The 21,533-nt window shown below is 34.0% G+C and overlaps 1 protein-coding gene across 1 annotated transcript; it reads right to left on the bottom strand.

Annotated features, from left to right (window-relative positions):
- Positions 1-428: 428 nt before the first annotated feature.
- Positions 429-15,944, bottom strand: LOC145600293 (DEK domain-containing chromatin-associated protein 1-like). The gene is made up of 11 exons (XM_081656213.1): positions 15,203-15,944; positions 15,013-15,046; positions 13,818-13,897; positions 13,649-13,708; positions 11,685-11,795; positions 11,494-11,568; positions 11,325-11,402; positions 7,496-7,988; positions 6,701-6,798; positions 6,590-6,620; positions 429-938 (listed from the first exon to the last, which is right to left on the bottom strand). The coding sequence occupies exons 1-11, from the start codon at positions 15,629-15,631 to the stop codon at positions 796-798; spliced, it is 1,632 nt and encodes a 543-aa protein (XP_081512339.1). The 5' UTR covers positions 15,632-15,944; the 3' UTR covers positions 429-795.
- Between the last annotated feature and the right edge of the window lie 5,589 nt (positions 15,945-21,533).

Genomic DNA, 21,533 nt, shown 5'->3' with positions numbered 1-21,533 from the left:
ACAGGATTGAAAGAATGATTTAAACTCAAAAGGATAATTTTGGGAAAGATCTACTTTATTAATTTACTTCATAACAAATTTGGCATTACTCATATTTATGTGATAGCCTAAATACAGGCTCATCTGTCAGAAATTCAGAACTATCATTCATTACTAAACTTGGCAAAACCAACCCAACATGAAAGAATTGAACCAAATGAGTGAATGACCCAACCCAAAACCTAATATTGACCCGAAAACGGAGACTTGATATCAATCCAAACCTGAATTTGGGAAACCTAAATAGAACTCAACCGAAAAACAAAACAAACTTGAATCAAAACAGTACCAATCCGAACTATTCTTAGTCAGGTCTATTTATCATAAGCCATAACCCTCCAGCCCATCATCGCATACATCTACGTCATCAAAAAAAGATTAGTGAATAGTGACGATACAAGAGAATAAGAGTACTGTTTACAGAACAATAATAATACAGCACAAAGTAGAAGCAACTAGATGAATCCTAAATAAACTCTATTGATTCTCAGAAATTTAAACAAAAAGGTTCCCAATACAATAAGAAATACAGACTGTTAGAGACATCTAAAAACAACCTACAGAACGGTTTTTAAAGGTAAAATAGAAAGAATTGTCTATGATACATAGACCACTGCGGCAGGCTTTCTCTAATCTACTAGTCTACAACTCTATGGTATGACGAACACTAACACAATTCAAATTCTTTAATCAATCACACGAGCAGGCTGGCTAAATGCATTAGAACAGCCAGCCAAACTCCATCTCTTCATATACTTATGCTTTTCCAGAGTCGTCTGTATCCTCACCATCATCCTCATCCTCGTCCTCATCATCATTAGACATATTTTCAATTACTTCTGTGATAATGGCCTTGACTTCTGCCTTTCTGTGCATTAAGTCCACGCCAAAATGGGAACCTGCAAAACATATTTACAGCACATCAGCAATGTATCCAGAAGCCCTCCAGAAAGCATAGATTCTTGTAATAACTCCACTCAAAATTGCATCCTGTCTTTGAAGATCTCATCCATTGTAAGACCAGATTCCAGATCTCTAAACAAGACTAAACAAGACATATGGTAGTGCCCGGTATATCTAGCTAGAAGGAACATCAAGTAGTTCTAAGATCTTATCCTAATAAGCAATTGTCAGGTATGCAACTGTATTAATAAGGGAAAGGGCAGTAGACCCAACCTAAGTAGGCAAGTAATTAAAGTACAGGCACACAAGCAAGAATAGGGGATTGAACAACAGCAAGCATTAGCAATATGCTATGAAAGCACCTAACAGAGAAGAGTATGCAATCATATACTAGATAACAAGACAAGATAAAAGCAGAAGCACAAGCTGAATAAAGGAAGCAAAGACAAGGAAAAGCACATGTAAAAAGAAAGAACCAAACGGTGTGCATTTAAGTTAGCGCCAAGGGAAAATGTTAGATGTTACACATGAAGTCAACATTTTAACACTCGCTCCATCCTCAAAAAAAACTTCATGTTAGATTTGGACATTAAGGGATGCAATAGGGTGAGGTAGATTTTTTTGGTAGATGAGAATTTACATACAAATAAATTGAACAAAAGATGGTAATAAGACTCACATGACATTGAATAGAAAGAGAGAGTGAGAAAGAAGATAAAAAGGGATCCACTTCACTAAGGTTGGATGCATGAAATTTCCATATTAAGTAACAAGAAGATTTTATTTACAAACACCTAAAAAGGAATAACTAAGGTAAGGGACTAAGGGCCATGAAAGAAAGAAAGAAATGAATAACTATTTTGAGTGGAAATTTAGGGAAGAGAAAAATAATAAAATGTCGTATAAACTTACCAAATACAAAAGTGACGCAAATAAATAAAAATGTAGCAAGTGATGTAAATAAAATTAAATAATAAAATAAAATAAAGAGTAACATATATATCAAATATTAATGTGTAATATGTTTGATTCAGTCTCAATGAAAATTTTCAATATTTTTTTCATAATTTTTATTAGTAAAACATTGCATATTTTAAGTTAAACTTATGCATTGGCAAGGAGAGTAAATCCTACATCTATTTCAAAAGTTCTTAACATTTAGTGTTTGCACACAAATTAAGGTAATTGGAAAAAGTTTGATATTGTGAGTGGGTATGAAAAAAGGTGAATGAAATAAGATATTTAAAAAGTAGGTTTAACTGTTAAAGTAAGAAAGTTGTACAAATGGAAAGGTGTGAATATGCTAAGTCCTTGCTTGGTTGCCAATATAAAACGAGAAAAATGAAAATTCATATGAATTGATATGTTAGGTAGTTGTTTGGTTGACACATTAAAGTTAAAATGAAGGAATAGAAATTCATGAAAATTTCAACTTCTCACAAAACATGGGAAGTAAATTCCATAACCCCTACCCCTAAGATATGAGCGTTCAATTAAAATTCATGGGAATTTATAATTCCAACATTGCTAACCAAACAAAAATAATTTCCCATGAAATACAGCTTTCTATGTCAACCAAATGACCCCTAAGATATGAGCGTAAAGGAGTAAATAAAAATGCAAAATATATATGAAAAAACTCCAGAATGATTGATTGATATGAAGAACTTTCAAATAAGTGTTACTCCATATTTTTTTCAAGTGACATACTAATTTTCAAAATGAGTTTTAGGAGAAATATATAAGGTAATTAAAACATTTCCTCTATTTCTAAATACATACACCATTTGACTTTTAAAATTGTTGACTATACTATTTCAACCATTGATAGTTGTAAGTGTAAGTTATAGGTTTTAAAAGTTTTAAAAAACCAATATTTTAAAAATGTACTTCACCCACCAACAATTAACAATATGACATTTATTACACATAATACTAATAAACAATATCAAAGTCATAAACAATACATCCTCCATTTTTATATAAGTATTACACTTTGATCAATACATAGTCTAATGTCGTTTAATTGACTTTACAAGAATAATAAGATGTAAAAAATTGAGGACTTAAAAAATTGTAAGTATAAATGCTAAAATTAATATTCCCTCGGTCCCTTAATAAAAAACCTCTTTTGGTTTTTGCGCGGGAATTTAGAAAATTGTAAATTCTTTAAAACTAATGATTAAAAGTACACATGTGCATGTGGGGTTAGAGAAAGATAGAGAAAAAAAAAAGTACTCCCTCCGTCCCTAAATTACATTCCTCTTTGGAAATTTACACGGGAATTAAGGAGGAAAGAATAAGACAAATAACAATAATTAGATAATGCAATGGGAAGTACAAAGATAGATTAGTTATTACTCATGACATGTCATCAATCCTTTGCAAAAAAAAAAGGACCAATCACATGCTCCTAATTGAAAATTTTTAACCAATCATATTCATTGTAATTTGGCACAAGGATTATGAGTGAGATTAGGTAAGGATGAGTGAGAAAGCATTAAATATAAAACAGAAAAAAAGAGTTGATTTACTAAAAAAAAACTTACCAAAAATAGAAAGGAGGAATGTAATTTAGGGACGGAGAGAGTAGTTGGGAATAATTGAAGAGATAGAGAGAGAAAGTATTGGGAATTGATGCTAAAAGTACATAAAAGTAAAGGGGAAAAAATGACAACTCATCAAAAAGAGGGTAATAATGTCAAAAAATACAAACTTTAAATAGAAAGGGACATTGTATTTTGGTTTACTCAAAAAGGAAATAAGGCTTTGTATAGGGACAAAGGGAGTAGTTAATTGAAGAAGTAAAGGATGTAAGAATAGAGAATAAACAATAAAAAAATAAAAATAAAAGAGTATAAGTAGGAGAGAAAACGATGAAAGGAGGAATAAAATGTTAAAATGAAATCATTTACCCAAAACAATAATGGGTCGACTAAAAAATACAATTGATTATGGAAAGTAGAACACTAAAAAATAGAGGGATTATAAGAAGCTAAAATGGTGTATGTGTTGTGAAACTGAGAAAATAATATCATAGTGAAGTTTGTTAAAGAATTGAATAATGTAATGGGTATATATATTATTAGAAAGTTAAGAATATGAGATTCAGAGGGGAGAATGTAATAGTGGAAACTATGTGAGAAGAAATTTAATTAAAACTTAACCGTGAAGACTAGAGAAGAGGTATAATAGATATATAATAGAAAGTATCCATATTTAGAAGACTCACTATATAAAAAGCCATTTTAAAAAAATGTCACTTAAAAGTAGGGGCGAAAGTTCAGTTTGGTTTATAGACAAAACCACATTGATTCGGTTTGAAATTTTTTAAATCGTACAAAATTACTATACAGTCCAAACCAAAGCACAATATTTTTATAGGCCTAGTGTATTGAGCTTTGATTTGTAACTTTTTTCGGCCTAACTCAATCTATTATAAATTGTAAAAATTAGAATTTATCATCATTTTATAACTTTTTTAGGCCTATCTCAATCTATTATATTAGATTCTAATTTTTATAACTTTTACAATACATATTCTAACGTGTGCCCATAAGCACACAACATACAAGATTCATTATCAATAAAATTATTTTAACAAATATATTGAGAATCGTTCCATAAATGGTTAATTTAAATCAATGAATCTTAAAAAATGTCCTTAAGGGTTCACTTATTATAGCATTTGCCCACGGGCACACATTAGACATGGGCCCCTCCTTCGTCAGCCACCAATTTCCTTTCCCCTTGGCACCCAACCTCCTCCCCTTCTCTCCCCTGGAGAGATTGTTATACACATTTTGTTCACTTTTTTATGACTGTTATTCATTTAATCATCAAATGAAGAGTAAAAACTAACTTTGAGTTAGTTAAGTGCACGGGGGTGTATAGAATAATTTTCACCACTCCTTCCATTTTTCCAATTCACTAACTCTAAATACTCACGATCAGTACCCCCATTATCCGCCTCAACCTTAACCTAAAAAGACTAAATAATTAAGCACCCAAATGTGTTTAAAATAAAATGGCAGCCAAAAACCCTCCTAAAATGATCAACCTTATCAACCCGAATTCGCTTATCAAACATCATCAAAATCCAAGTCAGCTAATTATAAGAATGTGCCTCAATTTCCCTCTCTTCTCCCTCAAGCGAATTAGTCATTCCAACCCACAAAGTCCCTTTACAATCCTTGTACAAATCAAACAATTTCGGGGATTTTCGAAGAAAATCAGATGATTTATGGGGTTTTGGGAGGTTAATTTGACAACATACTTATTCAAGTTGTCAAATTGAAATTACATGTTCAGGTTCAGCTTTGATTATCTCCATCAAATGGCGGATTTTGGAGAAAATTTTCCATATTTCTGTGACAATTTCAAAGTCATGAAGGGCCTAGCCGCCTAGGGTCATAGCCGGCGAGGGGGGTTGGGTCAACAAGCTGGCGATGGAGGGGCTGTTCATGGTTTTTGTTTTCTTTTCTTTCTTTAAAAAAAATGTAAAAAAGAACCTTAACCATGGTTAATGATTTAGGTAAAATAATTATTATTTTTGGTAATAAAAAGTACAAGATTACCAAAGATAATCAATTATTTTACAATTCACCAAAGATAAAATTACAAAATATAGTGTTTCCAAGGAAAATTTCCCCCAAAAAAAATCCAAATTGTGAAGGATAGCAGATCAAAAATTGGAAGGGAAAACTGAGAAAGAAAATTAGCTCAAAGAGACAAGGTTAGATCATAGGTTTCTTGTGAAGTTCATTCATCAGCCCCGCCACAACCCTCTCTCAACCTCCCTCCCTCTCCGGTCCCAATCTCTACACCAAGACCCAGCCAACTTCTTGACTCACAACCATACCCACATCCCTGAAGCTCACTGTACACCGAGTAATAGGCCTACAAGCTACAACCAAGGCCTCAGCAAATACAGAGCAGACGAGTAGGTCTGTTTTTGTAATCTTGTGTGAATATGTTAAAAAAAATATAATTAATTTAAGTGAAGGGATAAGATCATGGGTACTGATACTGAGAAAAACAATACAAGATTAGTAAGATGCACACCCACCTTGTCAAGGCCATAAAGAGTTAGGAAGTTGGAGATTTTTTTGTTGAAGTAAATTAGTAGTAGTACAGTGATTAAGAATTCACAAGCTTGGCTTCTACTTGGCCTCCGTAGAAATATTCTGCACTTTTTAAAATTATCTTATGATGTAAAATTTTGTTTAAATAGTTTCAATCATTAAGTTGGATGTAATTTTCTTATACTTCTACAAAAAGTAGTGAAACGTACTTCATATTATATTATATATATATTGGTGTATACCTGATGTCTTTGATTACAGCTTTCCCAAACCCATGTCTGAAGCCACCAATGGGTAGCCCAACCACCAAACTACACTTTCTGGCAGCAATTCTCCCTCCCCATGCGCATATCAGAATTCAACACATCGCAATCCCCCCATATCCCCTCTCTCTCCCACTACCTATCTTGGCTAATTGACTAGCGCAAGTTAATTTCACATAAATTTCTGCAAACACAACTAAATTGTCCTTGTTTCTATACCCCTATAAGCACATGGACAAATATTCTGACCAAATTTAATGAGGCGAGAGTATGGGCATAAAAGAGATAAACGTAGCATACCAAGCAGTCGGAGGATATCTGATAGAGTTGCCTGCACCAATATACCAGAAGTTTAGACAACCATCTGAAAATAATAGCTTAGAAAGAAACATAGAAATCACAGTTACATACAGTATTAAAGTCCACTTCTTTCAAAATATTAACTGCCTGAGCACGCAATTCATCATTTGTTGGCTCTGCTTTTGCTTCTTTCTTTGTTTTTCCTTTACCTAAATGACAGAAAACATATAGAAAATTTTAAAAGGAGTCATCAATAGGCTACAACATACAGTTAAAAGATGATAGAATAAATTAGCAATCTTAACAGGCAAGAGTTTTAACATAACAATTATGCCTCAAGAAATCCAACAAAAGCAAAAGAAATATAATGATAGGGATAACAATGGGTAGATCAAGTTTGTCTGAAGGCAAAGCCAATAGGCTCAGGTTCTATCATCTGGGCGCTGAGGCGCAAGGCGATCAGGGGTGAGCGCTTAATCAGGTCTGGGTGAGGCGTTTTGGTTTAGGCGCACAAAAAGCGCTCGAAGCGCACCTGAGGCACACATGAGGCAAACTTCAGCCAAAAAATTTTAACTGCCCATATACTGTGCCTCACTTCAAAGAGGCGCACCTAGGCGCAGCAGAACCCCGCTCGCTTCAGTGCGCCTTGAGCTTTTTTACACCTTGATCTCATATTAAAAATTTGACTTGAAATAAACATCCCAGGTAGCCCAACTATTTTGCAGAACCAGCCCCTTTCAGTTGTGAGGCAAGGATCAGGTTGGTCAATTCACATTATGTAAAAACATTACAAGAAAACCTTAGGTGTAACCAAGGGCAACTATATGTAACCAATTCTATGGACCTAAAGTCCTAAACTCACACCAAAAGTGCAAAAATATTGGAGATAAAAGAATCCAAATTTACCTTGATCTTTGGCAGCAGACTTAGCTGCTGACTTGCTTCCTTGCTTCTTGTTTGAGGGCTTATCCTCAGCAGGACTGGATTTCTTTTGGGTTTCCTCCTCAACCTTTTTCTTCTTACTTGAAGATCCCTTAGATTTGGAGGATAAGGCTGAGGCTTCAGCAGAAGCTGCAGATTTTTTGGGAGCAACTGCGGTTTTCTTGGCAGATTTTGCAGGGCTTTTGGCAGATTTCTCAGAGCTACTTTTCTTAGCATTTATAGATTTTTTGCCATTTTTAGCCCCAGAATCATCCTTGGCCGAACTCTTTGGGGTTGTTTCTTTAGAATCCTCTTCCTCTTGCTCCGAATCTGTCTCCTGATCACTCTCTTGTTTCTGCATGGAACCCTCCTCTTCTGAAGAGTGAGATTGAGTTTCCATATTATCATCCTTATCATCAGCTTCAGTTTCTTCTTCAGCTTTTGCTGTCTTTTTTTGTTTTTCCCCAGATGGAGCTTTCTGCTCATATAAATTTTGTAAAATAAGTGTAAGAGAAACACCAACAATACATCCAATAACAACTACAGAAAAACAAAACTAAAAAATGAAATTACATTTATAATCCAACACAATCCTACATCCTACACTGACATATAAAAAAGCATAAAAGGAATTTTGCTCTTAGGAGAATAATCCAAGGCATAAGAATTTTGTACACATGAATACTAGCAGTCTCATGAATTTCTATGGCTAACCTATTAAACAATTACCTCATATTTCAGCCAAGCAATTTTAATAAATCCAGATTATGTTAAGGACTCGATGAAAAATGTTTTAAGACCGCCTATTTGCAAACAATCATAAAGTCGTATAGAATATTAATGTGTTGAGCTAGCTCGCAACTAACAAAGTAAAAATAAATTAATTAATTAATTAAAAATATAAATAAATAAATAAAAAGGAGAAATAATAAATAAATAAATAAATAAAAGAATAATTATAATAACAATAAGAGAATAGTACATGCATCGTCCCTTCTCAGAGTCTCTGTCTCTTTCACTCATGCTACATTACACACCACCATGCCAGAGATCAATATTTAGGGCTGTGAGCTCACTAATGGACTCCCGTCTCAGGCAACCAAAAGTCCAAAACCCCTGTGTTTTTGGGCTTCATAGATGCCCTGCAATTCCTCAATTATAGTATATCGGTATATAGCTTGTTCCCGATTTACAAATGCATTCAAAATATATATCTTTCTTTATTTTATAGATTTATGTGTCCAAATGCAGTGTTAGATCTGTCAATTTGAGTAAACGAGTCAGGTTTGGGTCGGGTAAGAGTGGTTCAGGTCAACTTAGGTCGGGTCAATTCGGGTTAATGCCATAACCTATGCGGGTCTAGCTCAGGTTAGGTCATGCTTGAGTCGGGTCACATCGGGTCATACATCTTATCGGGTTTGGATCAGGTTTAGGTCGGGTTAATAACAAGTTGGGATACATTCGGATCGGTTGAACAATAGGTCGAGTTTAATTCGGGTTTTCACGGGTTAGGGTAATTCTTGGGTTCAAGTCGGGTTCGGTTCAAGTCAATAATTTGCGGGTTAGAACCGAGTCGAGTCATTTTTGGGCTTAAGTCGGGTTCGGTTCAAGTCAATAATTTGCGGGTTATATCAGGTCGGGTCATTTCCAAGTCGAGTCATTCTCGGGTTCAAGTCGGGTTCGTTTCAAGTCAATAATTTGCGGGTTACAATTAGGTTGAGGCATTTCCAAGTCAGATCATTCTAGGGTTCAAGTCGGATTATGTTCAAGTCAATAATTTGCGAGTTGCAATCAGGTCAGGTGATTTCCAAGTTGGGTCACATTTAGGTTCAACTAACTATAAATAGATAATTATCATTTTTATCAAGTTAATTATTTCCTTTGACTATAATAATATATATGACAACATACTAAAAGGGAACTATGTCTTATAATTTAGGAAGATAATTATCTCCTTTGACCATACAACAAATATATACTATATTAAACTCTTAAATTTGGGGATGATGCTCCTTTTTTTTGCTCGCCTGGACCGACTTGGTCTCCCTAGACAAAATGCTTTCATCAGCAATAATAAGGTGGTCTAAATTTAATTTAAGGTGATTTGAAATCAGATAAACAACCATTTGGGTTGAACTTAGGTCAGGTCAATAACAAGTCGTGTTGTTTTTAGGTCGGGTTAGTAACAGATCGGTTGAATTTTTATGTCGGGTCAATAACAAGTCGGGTTGAATTTGGGTCGGTCAATAACAAGTCGGGTTGATTTCGGGTCGGGTTGAATTTCGGGTCGGGTAAGTCAGGTTAAATTCGGGTTTTGACGGGTTAAAACAGGTTTGGGTCAATTTCGGTTCAAGTCGGGTTCGGTTCAGGTAAATAATTTACGGGTTACATTCGGGTTCGAGTCTCACATACTCAGTCGACTGGAGTCTATGGTTGGTTTCAGGTCGAGTTTGGGTCACTATTTTTTCGGGTTCGGATGGGTCGGTTAAGAATCGGGTTCGGGTTGGTATTTCGAGTCGACTCAGCTTTTGACAGCTCTAGTCAGGTTTGCCAAATTTCATAACCATATTGGCTTCGTGTTATATCGTGACATGGGTAAGGTGTTAAATGTCGTATCAAAGTTTTTAAATTTACAAACCCCTCCTTGAATCAAATGGGGGTGACCAAATTATACTCAAATTCACAAAAAACACACTAGCTTCTTTGCCTATTTTATTCAATTTTAGGAGTGTTAACTAGGAGACAAAAATTACATCATTCTTAATCAACACTCAAATGCTTCCTAAGCTCAAAGTGATATGAGCTCTATACTAACAAGATCTAGTAAATTAAAACCCATACAATACTCTAAAAACTCAGCTTAGTTTTACAAAAGATTAGGCACAAGGCACAATAAGGCACGATGCCTTAGCTCTGTGAGGCTCAAAGACCTATAAAAGGTGCGTGCCTTTGTGTTCCTTCTAGGCATATAACTATAATTTGTCAAGCATATAGGTCAAAAAAGGTAGTCATATGGGAAACTGTGAATAGCACATATTCTATTTGTAAATTAACATCTTTTAGCAACTACACTTCCGTATGCGACTATTTGCGATCTCAATTGCCACTAAGGAGGCTCCTACTTTATGGTCATATTAAGTATAATAGTCAATCGTAAAAACTGGGTGACGCAGCTAAGCCATGGGACTCATCTACTTAAAAATTAAGGTTATTGCTTTACTAAAGAAACTCCATAATCAATTACCAGAAATTCCAGAAAAAATCAAATGTGACTTAAGCCCTTAAGGTGATGTGCAAATCTAATATATATATGTATATATATATATATATAGAGAGAGAGAGAGAGAAAGAGAGAGTTTTTTCCGAGTTTTTAGAGAGACACGCAGGATTTAATTTTTTCAGTGTGCCACGTAGGATAATAAATTTAAGTGGTAGCCAATTAAATACGAGATTATTAATTTCTTTTAGAATAAAATAATTTAAAAGACACAGAAGCAAATTTGGCAAATGAGATTTTCCAATTTAAATTAATTAAATATAAAATATTATCTTTTGATGTCAGGAATTTTATCTAAATATATAACAGATTATATATATATATATAGCTAATAAATTCAAATTTTTAGTTTGAAAAGTAGAAACAACACTCAAATTCATAATTCAATTTAAATGTCACCACTAAATCATTACCTCCGTGATAAGACAAGTATCTTCAATCTATTGAAATTAAGTGTGACTCATCTACTCCAAGTATAATTCAATTTAAATTATATAAAAGCTGACAGAGAATGGGTAAACAAAAGCTATAACAAACCTTGGCAGACTTTTCAGCAGATGAAGCTTTGGAGCGGCTCTTTGCAGGGGTTGCCTTTTTCTTCTGTGTTTTCCCTTTCTGTCAATTACTAAGAAGGATTAGGACAAGCATTTTTCACTAGAGCCAAATTCAAAACTACCTTAAGCAACAATAATTTATTACTAGAGACCTGCTCAGCAAGCAAAACTTCAGTGGTAGCATGTGGTGACTCCAAAAACTCTAACAACTTCACAGAGAGATCTTCCTGAAAACATTGATTAAGACAAATACAGATTAGTAACAAAACACAAGCACTGAAACAGACCGGAAAAATAAAAATTAAAGGAATGTCTTTTATCACGATACTGCTCTACTATTCACCTTTCTAACCGAAGCTTTATTAATAGGAATATTTAGCACATCACAAAAGTCCAACAATTTTTCTTTAACACATTTGTCAAGCTTCTCCTTTGTTTTGGCTCTCTGTTTTTCCTGTCAAAATGAAAAATATCAAGCTCAGACCATTGGGGATAGAAGGAAAAAAGGCTGCAATAATCATTTTAAAAAATGCATGCATGTTATTGGATAAGCAGTAAAGCACTCCTTATGATATGACAGACACCTGCTTGGTGTCTCTTACAATCTTACTACAGAGTATGTCTTAATTTTTCCAACAAATAAAATCTCTTTTACCCCCTACACTCACCTCAACCCCCAAACTTTATCATTTTCTTGTACCCCTCTCCTCACTTTCTCTATTCATCCTCTTTCTCCCACAGTTTCAACTTTATCATAATTGACCAACAAGATCAAAAGTTCAAAACAGAGTTCCAAAAATCCTACTTGACATTTATCCAGCTAAGTAAAACATAATTAATCTGCATATGCTCTGTAAAGCAGCCAGGTATAGCTCTAACCAATACTATATACACCAATGTTAGCCTTTTAGTTCCATCTACACCAATTTTATCCATATAGTTCCATAGTGTTTGAAAAAGCGCACAAAGATGCTGAGGCGCAAGGCGTTAGAGGTCATGCGCTTTTTATGGTCAGGGTGAGGCGACTTCAATGAGGTGCGCCAAGGCACACAGTTTTTTTCAGAATTTTTTTTATTTCTTATTATATGCACCTCACTTCAATGAGGAGCACTAAGGCGCGCCTTAGGCGCAATGTACTCCAAAACGCCTTGGTGTGCCTTGAGCGGTTGAGCCTTTTTATACATTGGTTCCATTTAAGACAAAGCCAAACAAAATTAGGAATAGTAATGACCATTATTACCAAGCTAATATAATGACTAAACAATTCATGGAAAACTCTTACTACCTCCATTTTCAAAATTTCTTTATGGCTCTACTATTTCACACAATATTAATGTAATTGTGAAGAGTGTTGATGTAGTGAACGGGTACAAGAAAAAGGTGGATAAAGTAGGAGTGAGTGTAAAAAAGTGGGTGTAAACAAAAGGTGAAAATGTAAAAGATAGAGTGTAAAAAATTGGGATGCATAAGAAAATGTTGGAACAAGTATGAGAGAATGAATGGAAAGATGTTGAACTTTCAAGAATTGACTAACACAAAAGGCATAAAGAACTTTCCGGAAAAGTTAAAGCATATAAGAATTTGACCTACATTGTCAAAACTTTATAACAACATGGGAGTCCTATTACTTTTCAAAACATAAATATTCCAAAACTTGTTTGTAAACAAGTGCCTATCATATTGCCAATGCATATTGTTATCAAACTAGGAACAACAGCAAAGTTTCAAGATAAGGAAATTGGCTACAGCAAATTAGTGATCTATAAGACATTGACCATAGGAGCTTAATTGCATATAAAGATACACAAATAAAAATGCAGATACATCATACATGTATACAGAAGAAATATTATTCCCTTTACTGCAAGAAAAGAAAATATGGGCATAAATTGAGAAGAACAAAGTGGGTATCAAGAAAAGGCAGGATAGAGTTGAAAGCAACCGTAATTAAAAACTGCGACAAAAAAAATAAAAAATAAAAAAAAATGGTAATTAAACCCTAGAGATAATGCCATAATCTTAAATTTGATTCGTTACACGATCTTTAGAACATGAATAGCATGTAACTAACAAGATACTGTTGAATAAAAAAATAAAAAATAAAAAAAAAGAAAGAAAAAATCAACGACAAAAAGTAACACCAATATAATGTTATTGGAAGATTTAATACAGAGTGACATTAACAGCAAATGAGCATTCTTGGTTCCTAAACTTCAAACTAGTTACTTCTATGTGACTCATAACCCATGTCTGCATAAAAGAAACAAATAATAATATAAAGCTTAGGTGAGATAAAGGGCAAGCTACCTCATTATCAACCCACACAAAGCCAGAAAATTGACCAATATCTTTCTTCAAATTATGCACCTAAGAAAAAAGGCAAGGATCAGAAGTTTGAGTACTTATCAGACAAAATTATCATCAAACACAACCAAGAACATGAAAAGGTTTTTTAAATTAAAAGAAAAAAACTTACCTTTGCTTTCTTTCCAAAAAGAATTGTGTGCAGTAATTGCAGATTATCATCAGGTTTTCTCTTTGAAAGCTTATAAGCCACTAAAACATGTCAAAAGATCAGAATTAAAACAAGCCAGTCTGCAGTAAGTAAGCTTGGCAATGTCAATATTCATCCATCAATACGTGAATTCAAAAAACAATCAGATTTAAAAATTGCAAATATTAACTACTTTATCTCTTCTACAGAGACATAACTAAAATTAAATAGCAATAATACCAAGGAAAATTGAAAAGCCAATAGCACATAACATATATACATCATACTCCATATTAAACTTAGTTGTAGGTAAGCAATAACACCATACACATCAAAATTTTCACTTTTTTAGTTGTAACACCTACAGAAGGGCACTGAACAATACGACGGCTTATCTATTGAATGAACTTGTAACCTGGTTATACCACACTAATCAAAAGATTTTAGGTATTCACAAAATCATAACTTTACTATCAACCTTACACCACCTTCAGTTCAGCTCCACAGCTTAGCTTTTATACTTCCCAGCAATGAAAAAGAAATTAAAACCAAAATCAGTTCTTTGCAGGTTCTAACAATTGTTAATAAACAGCAATGTAGGATCTCAAAAGCACTAATTATAAATCTTATAAAAGCAGCACAATTCCCATCCTCATTTGTTGACTTCTATAAATATAAATCCCAATCTCATAAGCTACTCGCCTTCTCTAGTTATCGCCACTCCCCATCCCCAGCCTCAAGGAAATATCAAGGTCAACAACATCTAGATCTTGTAATTATAGCCAGGTCCATTTAAAGTCCAAAGGGTTAAAAACAGCAAAAATGTAAGATTAAAAGAACTCATACAGTACGTATTATCAACATACCGGTTCACCATCCCCGTCTTTTGACTTTTACGATTATAACTCATCAATCTCATTCACTACTCCAACCATCTCCCATCCCCATATATCTCAACCCAAAGATACATCAAAGACACCAACATTTCAAACCTCTTAAAATACAATGCTCAATTTAACTACTCCCTTAAAGAAAAGGGATAAAATCCACAACAATAAACCCAATTTACAGTTCAAAGTACAAAATTCACCACAAAACACCTACATTAACCAGCAATTTCAAGCATATACACAAATAAAACACAAAGAACTATAAAAGACAAGAAATTAATGCATACCATTTGGAATTTCCTTGAGCACAGTTCCACTACCCTACATATAGTTAAAAAAAAATCAAGAATTCATATTAATACCACATTCATTAATTCATGTACAAACTATATTGAACAACAACAGAATGAGTACATATAAAATTACAACCAAGAACAAATCTTTACACAAACTACAAACAAAAGAAACAGAATTCACCTTCGCAATCGACAACGATTTAGCACCGGAAGACCGACTAGCCGGCGAAGCAATCTGATACCTCTCAACAGCTTTCCTCTCCCTAGTAGGCCTCTCAACCTTAGGAGTAACCTCTTCTTTCGGACTCGAATCCGGACTCTTCTTCCTCTTCTTCTTCTCAGACTCTTCCTCCTCTTCCTCTCCTTCCTCCTCCTCTTCAACTTCCTCCTCCTCATCTTCGCCTTTCGTCTTCCGATCTCTCTTACCCTTCTTCACCTCCTTCTCCTCAACTTCCTCCTCTTCTTCTCCTTCCTCCATTTCCTCTTCCTTGACATCATCTTCTCTCTCCTCCTCCTCCTTCCCTTCCTTCTCCTCTGCTACCTCCTTGCCTTCATCTTCAACCTCCGGCTCGTTCTCCGGCTTCTTGTCATCCTGAACTTCCGTCGCCATTGACGAAGCTTGAATCTGCAGAGGTTTAGCGGAAACCCTAGCAGAAATTGGAAACCCTAGCGAAGTGAAGCAGTGATCGGACAGTGAGATTCAAAGTACTGCGAAATTTTGGAGAGAGGAGAGAGAAATTCGGGGGGGAAAAGAATGGAATTGGATCGATTGGGGGGAAAAAGAGAGAGAATTTGGGGTTTTTTAGGGGGCGAATTTTTTTGGATGAGGGCGGGCTGTATTGCCGATTAGGCGGGGTTCAAATATTTCATCACCAAATTTTTCATTTTGTAAATTCAATCCGCGGGTTTTAATTTCTTCAGATTTTTTGGGATTTCTTGTCATTTCTATATCATGCTCTTTTATGGTAAGGAATCGGGTTCGATTGGTAAGGAATCGAGTCTCATTATATAACAGATTTTTTTAGTTTTAAGATGCGGAGTATTAAAGACGTCTTAAGTTATCATACTTTGTAAATTAGTGTCTTGGTTCGTTTGAGATGTTTCATCCCTGGTGGAGTTGGTTGATTAGAATTTATAAGTATGGTGACATATCCGTAACTGTTGATTTTAAGATGTTAAAGTTTGGGATCTATTTGGCATGTAATCTTTGCTCCTTTATGGTAATGAATAGGGTTGATTATGTGACAGACAGCTTATTATTAGGATGTGAAGTATTAATAGTGTTTTAAGTAAGGAATCGGGTTGAATACCTACCAGACAACTTATTATTAAGATGTGAGGTATTAATAGTGTCTTAAATTTATACTTCGCACGTGTCTTGATTTGCTTAAGATATTTCAAACAATCCTTGTATAGTAGGTAGATTTAAACTTTTAAGCATTGCGACATTAACTTAACAATCTATTTAAGTTACTAATGTTTGGAATCAATTTAGTGTGCAATCTACTCTTATGGTAAGGAATCGGATTGATTATTTAACAGACACCATATTATTCGGTTGTGAAGTATTAATAGTGTCCTAAGTTTATATTTCGTGCATGTCGTGATTCATTTTAGATATTTCATCCCTTATATAGTAGGTTAATTTTAAATTTAAGCACAGCGGCATTAACTTAACAATATATTTTAAGTTGCTAATGTTTGGAATCCATTTGGTGTGTAATCTTGCTTGTTTTGCGGTAAGAAATCAGGTTGGTTATTTAACAGACAAATTATTAGGATGTGAATGAAGTATCAATAGTGCCTTATACTTCGTGCATGTTCTAATTCACTTAAGATATTTCATCCCTGGTATAGCAGGTTGATTAAAATTTTCAAGTATGACCACATTAACTTAACAATCTATTTTAAGTTATTAATGTTTGGAATCCTTCTGATGTGTAATAATCTTGCTCTTTAATGGTAAAAAATCGAGTTTGATTACCTACAAGTAGCTTTATTGGTTGAAAGTGATATATTCAAAGCATATTAAGATACTTGTGGTTTTAGGTTTTTCATATAGTTAATATGCTAAAGGTATTTTTAACATATTTTCGTCCCTGCTACGCGTCTTACAAATAAGCTAAGTAACTACCTATGGTAGATTGATTAAAAATTGGAAACAATTGCTGATTTTTTATTTTAAAATAATCCTAAGTTTGGATTATTATTATTATTATTATTAAATAATCTCAATTTGGGGGTATTACTTTTTATTAGGCCCACATGATCGCCAACCAGATGAATGTGTTTTTTTGTTTTTTTTTTTTGTAAAAGTTGTCATGTTAAATTTTTATTGGTTCTTATTTTCTTTCTCTTTCCTCCCTTTCCACCACCGACAGCCCAACACTGTCCTCCCCCCATGTCTGTGACCCAACTCCCTCTTCCCTTCTCCCTTTACTGTCAATCCATCTCCCCCCACCTCCAGTAGCCATATTTGCATCTCTCTCTCTCTCTCTCAAACTTTAAAATCATTGGTGGTGGAGGTTTTTGGTTGGATGCAATTAGGTTCGTTTTTGATGATGGGGGAAGGGCTTAGGGTGGTTTTAATTCGGGGTAGGAGAAAGGGAGGCGTTTCGAGGGCATGCTTAATTAAGGTGGTTTTAGGATAGGAGAAATGGAGATGATGGTTTTGAGGGTGGGGGTTTAGGTGTTAAAGTGGGGAAAATGGAGCTGAGGGGGGTGGTTTTGAGGGTTGGGGTTTAGGTTTTTGGAGGTTTTTAGAGTGGGAGATGGTTTTCGGGGTGGGCCAGGGGCTGGTTTGGGGAGGCTAGCCGCCCGACAGTGGTTGGTAGGGATTTTTTTACAGCTTTTTTTATGTCGATAGGGTGATGACATGTATTCAATGACCTGCTATAACAAGTTTAGTAACCTCTTAGGCCAATAAAAGCAAATTCTAATAAAATTAGGATTATATTATTCAATAATAATAATTAAAAACTGGGAATGTTAAAAGAAACTCGGCTAAAGTTAAGATTATTAAAACCAATTTTTCCTTAAAATGTTAAGTATGAAACATTAGATTTACAATCGATTTTAGGTTGCTAATTGTTGGAATTTGTTTGGTGTGTAATGTGTAATTTCACTCCTTTTACGGCAAGGAATCAAAATAATTATACGAAAATCAATTTATTAGAAGGAGACAGTATATTAAAAGCGTCATAAATTATTTATCTCATTTTAGGTTAATAATCTTTGTAGATAATTATCTTGTTAAGGATATATACTCACACCTTTTTTTTTATAAGTTCCCCATTGGGACATGTTGTACTATTTATTTGATCTATTGTAACCAGTGTTTGTGAATTATACGTAAGAAAAAATAGTTTTATGGGTACTTGTTGGAATCGTCTCAATGAATAGATTATTAATATTTAATTGTTGTACTTTTATACTTATTGATAATTAAAGATATTTTTTTGGGAAATTCTCATTGGTACCATCCAGGTTTTGGCTTTTCCCAGCGGTACCACATTTTATTTTTGACTTCCTGGTGATACACCCCAGTTTTTGACTTCTTAACTGGCGTGATTAAGTCTGTTAAACAGACGTTAATAAGTTAGTAAAATAGGTTAAAAAAGAAAAAGACTAATTTGCCCTCATTTTAAAAATTCCCCTCCATTTTTTCCCACTGATTCTTTCTGTTATTTCCCACCAAAACCCTTCCTATAAAATTCGCCATTTTCTTTTCCTTTCTCCATTTCATTTCTCCTCCATTGCTGCAGTACTCTTCTTCTCAATATTTTCTTTTTCCTTTTCTCTGACATGGCAGGTATTTCAGGTTCTTCTTCTGGCAGTAGGTAACTGACTCCATTTCGAACCCAGGAAGAACATATTACAAATGCAGGCACTGTGGTTTGTTGATGTGAGTCACTGAAGGTCAATTTATGGGAAACAAAACAGGGGAACTAAATGTTGCTGACTTTGTAACACCCTAGAAATTCCTTTATTTTAAAATACCTGTTTTGCCCTGTATAAAATTTTAAATAGGAATATCTAAGACATTACCGCCACCGTGAAAACGGTTAAGGCAAATATCAAAGATACACAGCGGAAGACTAATTTTAAAAACCTTTCCAAAACAAACCAACTTGAAAAGCTAACCAAACAAAAGTACAAGTTAAAACCAAAATGAGCGAAGTAAAATGAAAATCAACCTACAACTTGGAACCATTAAAGGCCCTTATTAAAAGCCAAACCAAATCCAAACTTGATATTAGTTCCACATATAAATATTAGCATAAATAATTAAAGCAGAAACACATTGTAACTAATATAAACTAGCATGATTCGCTCTTCACTCGTGCCCCATCATGAATATGCCTCAATACCTGAAAAGCTTATCTCTACTTGTCTCCACTACTCTCCATTAAAAATGGGTCATCATAGGCCCAAGATAAAGAAATGGCCAAAACACACAAACACACACAATCAGCAAAGCTGAGTACATAAGCGTAATTAAACACACTAACATGCATTCTCCTATCATCACACACACTTACCTCATTGCACCTGTTTACAAGCACACACAACAATCAACAAGACACTCTAACTAGACACTAAATAATTCATTTAGTGTTGATTACGCATCGAACGGGTTTCCAACTATACCTATCCCAATAAATTGGGGTTAACTGACACGGGAGCTAACCGTGCCAGCAACAAACCTGTGCCACACATAGGTGGCGGAATTCCAGCGCATAAAAATAAAAAGGAATATACAGCGTCCTGTACTCCGTTGGAAGTTATGGTTAAATATAAAACCCCATAACTCCCCCCATTGTTCATATTCAAGGTATATACGTTCCAAGAGTTTTGGTGCGTAATCTCTTTCACTCTACGTTATTTACATATTATTAGACTTGGTGATGACTCTCAAAGCATAATAAGTCAATCAACAATAATTATACAATCAAACAAACATACCAATTTAATTCTTGAATAATTAATGACCACATATTATTTATTGTTGAACCCTTTTTAATTCTACCTCAGTGTCAAAGACACCTTAAACGCATAATGCGCCAAAAATCCTATCCCTCGGTGTTAAAAACACCTTAAGTGCACAAAGGCACCAACATACAATTTATTCCTTGTGTACATAGACACTTATATAGCTCCTTCCTCATGCTTAAAGCATCAATAAAAATTATTTGAACCATAATAAAATTCCTTCTCAATATTCCAAACATAATTAAACATGTAGTTTAATTAATCATGCCTTCTAACATGCCATAAATAAAAATGTGGTTTAAACACAACATGCCAAAAATATAATTTTCCAATCCATAAACCATCACAAATAATTCATGCTTCACCATTCAATCACCAACACCATTAATTCACAATTCCATACATAAACCTTAGCATGATACTACTTGTAATTGATTGAAATCAAGCCTAGCATGATTCTACATCATCAAAATATGCTAAGTACGCGAACGTACCTCAAATAAGCTCTTAAAATAATCGAGTACTCTACAACAATTCTCGAACCAAGTCTCCTACATAAAGGGACAATAATACTATATTAATTACCCTTGTATACACAACTTCCAGCAACTTAAACTCACTTTAAATAACTTATAATAATCTGAAAATTATTTAAAAACCCCTAATTAAACTCCTTTTTAATGGATAATCACACCCTTTTATTAAAAATCACAATTATACTACTTTAAATAAAATTCCAACATTTTAAACTAATAAAAAATCCTTTAAAACTTCATCAAAATACATCTTTATACTTAAATTATCCATAGAAACATTAAATTATCTCTTACCCCTTTTAAACTCAAAGATAAAATTTAAAGCATAAAAAAAACTTCGTTAAAAATCAAAAACTGCTCAAAAATCGTATTTAGAGGCTGAATTTTGCCACGAGAAGGTAGTGCTCACTACCAAAATCAGAGGTAGTGAGTCTTTCTTAAAACATTGTTTCCACTCGAAAAACACTACTTTTTTGATCAAAATCAGAGGAGTTTAGAACCTGATCGGGATTAAAACGAGATTAATATTAACGAACGGAAATCTAATTATTAAAACATGAATTTGTGTGTTCAAAATAAATCTGGAATTAATTTAAACTAATAAGTAGTTATAATCACCAAAATTTCAAAACATCATTACTATAAAAGCCCTAAATCAATTATTCATAAAAACCCTAAAATCATGATTTTCAATAATTAAAAACCCTAGGTTATAAAATTTACAAAATCTGAAAATTATAAAGTTCAATCATCAAAATACAATTTGATACTAGTTAAATTAATTTCAAACAATAAAATCAAAACCCATAAATCAATAATTATAATTACACAAATTAATAAAACAAAGGAGAGAGAAAATAAGACTAACCTTTTTGTGTGGGAAATTTTTGGGGATTCATGGGGTATTTATAGAGTAAAAAGTGTAGGGTTAAGTTTGGGCTTATAAAAATGTGGGCTTGAGTTATGGGATAGGGCTTAAGTTAT

Source organism: Chenopodium album, chromosome 2 (genome assembly GCF_948465745.1).
Source record: "Chenopodium album chromosome 2, dcCheAlbu1.1, whole genome shotgun sequence".
Lineage (NCBI taxonomy): Eukaryota > Viridiplantae > Streptophyta > Magnoliopsida > Caryophyllales > Amaranthaceae > Chenopodium > Chenopodium album.
The sequence above is the reverse complement of the archived record's forward strand: the minus strand, read 5'-3'. Positions and strand labels throughout refer to the sequence as shown.